Raw genomic sequence first — 1,771 nt, forward strand, 5'->3', positions numbered from 1 at the left:
TTTTCCTTGAACGATAACCTCCCAGATGGTACACTTTGTGGTGACCTGCGAGTAGGCCCGCCCTGTGTCATAACCTCGCGGGTGGTGCAACGTGTGGTGACCTTCCAATAGGCCAGTCTTTTGTGGTAACCTCCCAGATGGTGCTCTGTATGGTGACCTTCCAGTAAGCCCGCCTTGTTTAGTGACTTTCTAGATGGAACACTATTTAGTGACTTACCAGATGTCCTTCCAAATGTTATGCTCTGTGGTGACTTCCCAAATGGTCCGCTGCGTGGTGACCTCCCAGATATTGTCCAGATGTTGCACTGTGTGGTGACCTCCCAGATGATGTACTGTGTGGTGACCTCCCAGATGATGTACTGTGTGGTGACCTCCCAGATATTGTCCAGATGTTGCAGTATGTGGTGACCTTTTACTGGACCCACTTTGTGTGGTAATCTCTTAGTTGATCTACAGTATGTGTACTCCTACATATCTCATTATTATTCTCATGTTCTTTCCTTTGTAAACATCCACATTTATGTTTACCACTACTTCCACTCTCCTCCCCACAGGGTGACTCAGGCGGACCAGCCATGATAGAGAAGAATGGACGGATGTATCAGGTGGGTGTGATCAGCTTCACCGGGGGCTGTACCTCACGACTGCCCGACGGAACTTGTCGCGTCGCCCGCGTGATTGGCTGGATAAATTATTTCCTTGGTCTTTCCTCTTAAAACTAACAGACGCCTCCTGATTCTGTCAGTCATTACCCTTCAACCATCTGATGATGGATTTTTTTGATTTCTCATTTCGAATGAACTTTTCACCATTGGATAGTTATGAACTAGAAAATGTTTTTAACTTCTACCTAACTGATTCCACTATGTTTGTGGACATGATGTAATGTTTAATAAAAGCAGCAAAACTGTCACTGAGTTTTTGTAGATCCTCTGATAGAGATAATAGGACCAGTGGCCAGCAATAACTATCAGCCTCCATTCTGGCTATCCTGGCCAGCTAGCAGCCACTTCCCTGGCTATCCTGGCCTACCAGCAGGCACCTCCTTGCTATACTACTCAGCCAGCAGTTACCAAACTGGTCATCCTGGCTAGAGTACAGCCAGCTCTCTGGCTATCCTGGCCAACCAGTTACCACCTCCCAGGCTAATTTGCCCAACCACCAGCCTTTACTATAGATATTGTGGCCAGCCAGAAACATCTTCCATGGTTATCTTGGCCAGCAGGCAGCAACCTCCCTGACTATCATGGCCAGCATGAAACAACCTACATAGCTAAGCTGTTCAGCCAGCAACCTTGTTCCTGGCTATCTTGCCCAGCCAGCAGCTCCATGACTAGCTATCCTGGCCAGCCAACAGCCAATTCCCTGGCTATCTTGGCCCGCCAGTAGTCAGCTCCATCGCTAGCAGCCACCACTCTTGCTATACTTTCCAGCCAGCCACAACCACTCTGGCTACCATAGCCAGCCAGCAGCATTCTCCACAATTATCCTGGCCAACAAGCAGCAACATATTTGACCATCCTGGCCAGCAGCTACCTTCCGGGCTATCATGGCCAGACAGCTTCCTCGTCCATGGCTACCCTGACCAGCCATTAGCTACATCACTATCATCCTGGCCAGCCAACAGCCACCTTCCTGTCTATCTGGCCTGCTAGTAGCCACCTCCCTAGTTATCCTGCGAAGCAAGCTGCCTTGCTATCCTGGACAGCCAGAAGACACTTCCTTGGTTATCCTAGCCAACTAATTGCCATCTTCCCGACTATCCTAGCTA

At 49.1% G+C, this 1,771-nt stretch overlaps 1 protein-coding gene across 2 annotated transcripts in view; it reads left to right on the forward strand.

Moving 5' to 3' along the window:
• Positions 1-911, forward strand: part of LOC139754953 (chymotrypsin-like elastase family member 2A) — a 59,430-nt gene extending 58,519 nt beyond the window's left edge. For both annotated transcript variants that reach the window (XM_071672776.1, XM_071672777.1), the window contains one exon: positions 555-911. In XM_071672776.1, the coding sequence (XP_071528877.1) occupies positions 555-716 (162 nt within the window). In that variant the 3' untranslated portion in view covers positions 717-911. The remainder of the gene's footprint in view (positions 1-554) is intronic.
• The last annotated feature ends 860 nt before the right edge of the window (positions 912-1,771 follow it).

Source organism: Panulirus ornatus, chromosome 18, assembly GCF_036320965.1.
Source record: "Panulirus ornatus isolate Po-2019 chromosome 18, ASM3632096v1, whole genome shotgun sequence".
Classification (NCBI taxonomy): Eukaryota; Metazoa; Arthropoda; class Malacostraca; order Decapoda; family Palinuridae; genus Panulirus; species Panulirus ornatus.